Source organism: Corvus brachyrhynchos, unplaced genomic scaffold, assembly GCF_000691975.1.
Source record: "Corvus brachyrhynchos isolate BGI_N302 unplaced genomic scaffold, ASM69197v1 scaffold1103, whole genome shotgun sequence".
NCBI classification, from domain to species: Eukaryota; Metazoa; Chordata; class Aves; order Passeriformes; family Corvidae; genus Corvus; species Corvus brachyrhynchos.
In genome coordinates this window covers 310752-311945 of record NW_008236980.1, presented here as the reverse complement: position 1 = coordinate 311945, position 1194 = coordinate 310752, and the positions used below count along the sequence as shown (strand labels likewise).

Here is a 1194-nt window from a genome sequence, read left to right as displayed (position 1 = left end):
GGGTGACCCCTGCCACCCCCCCAGGCCCATCCCGGGCCACCCCTCACCATGACGGTGCAATCCTCGGAGCCGCTGGCGATGACGTGGTCATTGTGGGGACACCAGTCGATGTCGAGGACAGGGCCCGTGTGGCCACACACCGTGGGGTAGGACTTGTCAATGCGCCCGGTCTGGGGACAAAATGACAGCAGGGAGGGGGTCACCCAGCACCACAAGCCTCCTCCCCTCCCCCGTGTCACCACCCTGCTGTCACCTTGTGCAGGGGGAGGACGAGGAAGGCGCCGCCGCCGCTGGCCTCCACGATGATGGCGACAAAGGAGGGGTTGACAGCACAGAAGGTGCTGTCCCAGGTGACGCGGGACACACGGATGTCATCGTAGCACTGCTCCGTCTTCACCGGCTGCCCGAACACGTGCCGGAATTTGCTCTGCCGCACCACCTTCCGGAACGACATGGCTGGGGAGCGCCCCGGCCCGCGGTCAGGCAGTCTGGGACACCCCAAAATGGGAGGCAGGGCCACCAGGGAGGTGGCCTGGGAACGGGGTGTCCCCTGAACTGGGCTTGTCGCTGTCCCCCAGCCTGGTAAAGGGCGGCTCAGCCACTCCCAGGAGGCAGAAACTGGGGCACACACCCCTGTCCCTGCCCAGCTCCCTGGAGGGAACTCGAGAAGCACCCCAGGAATGGGGGCTCTGAGGAGGACAGGGAGTGTCCCATTCAGGATGGGGACGGGGACAAGGGTGTCCTGCTGGCTACAGGGGTGGGGATAGAAAGGGGTGCAGGGACAGCTCCAACAGATCGGGCACAGGGGTGGCCCTGCTGGCTACGGGGTCAGGGATGGGGTCTGGCACAGGGAAAGGGATGGGGACAAGGATAGGGATGGGGGGCGCGAAGGGGGACAGTGGTGGCCTCATTTTGTACGGGGATAGTGACGAGGGCAGGGACAAGGATGGGGACGGGAGTGGGGTCAGGAATGGGGCCGGCGGTGGCCGAGCTTGGTACAGGAACAGGAATGGGGACAGGGACAGGGCTAGGGACATGGACGGGAAAGGGGACGGGGAGGCCCCGCTGGGTATGGGGACGGGGATGGGGACAGGGATAGGGATGGGGACAGGGACAGGGGGTGGCCCCGCAGGGAACGGGGAGGGGGCTTCCCCCGGGAAGGCGGACGGGGGGCCCCCGGGGGCCGGGCCCGGC

General features: G+C 67.3%; 1 protein-coding gene across 1 annotated transcript in view; it reads right to left on the bottom strand.

The window, feature by feature from the left end:
* Nucleotides 1-1194, bottom strand: part of LOC103611856 (coronin-1B) — a 28696-nt gene that overhangs the window by 3376 nt on the left and 24126 nt on the right. Inside the window, exons 4-5 of the mRNA XM_017728623.1 lie at nt 254-456; nt 8-170 (exon numbers count right to left, since the gene is read on the bottom strand). Of these exons, the coding sequence (XP_017584112.1) occupies nt 8-170; nt 254-454 (364 nt within the window). The 5' untranslated portion in view covers nt 455-456. The remainder of the gene's footprint in view (nt 1-7; nt 171-253; nt 457-1194) is intronic.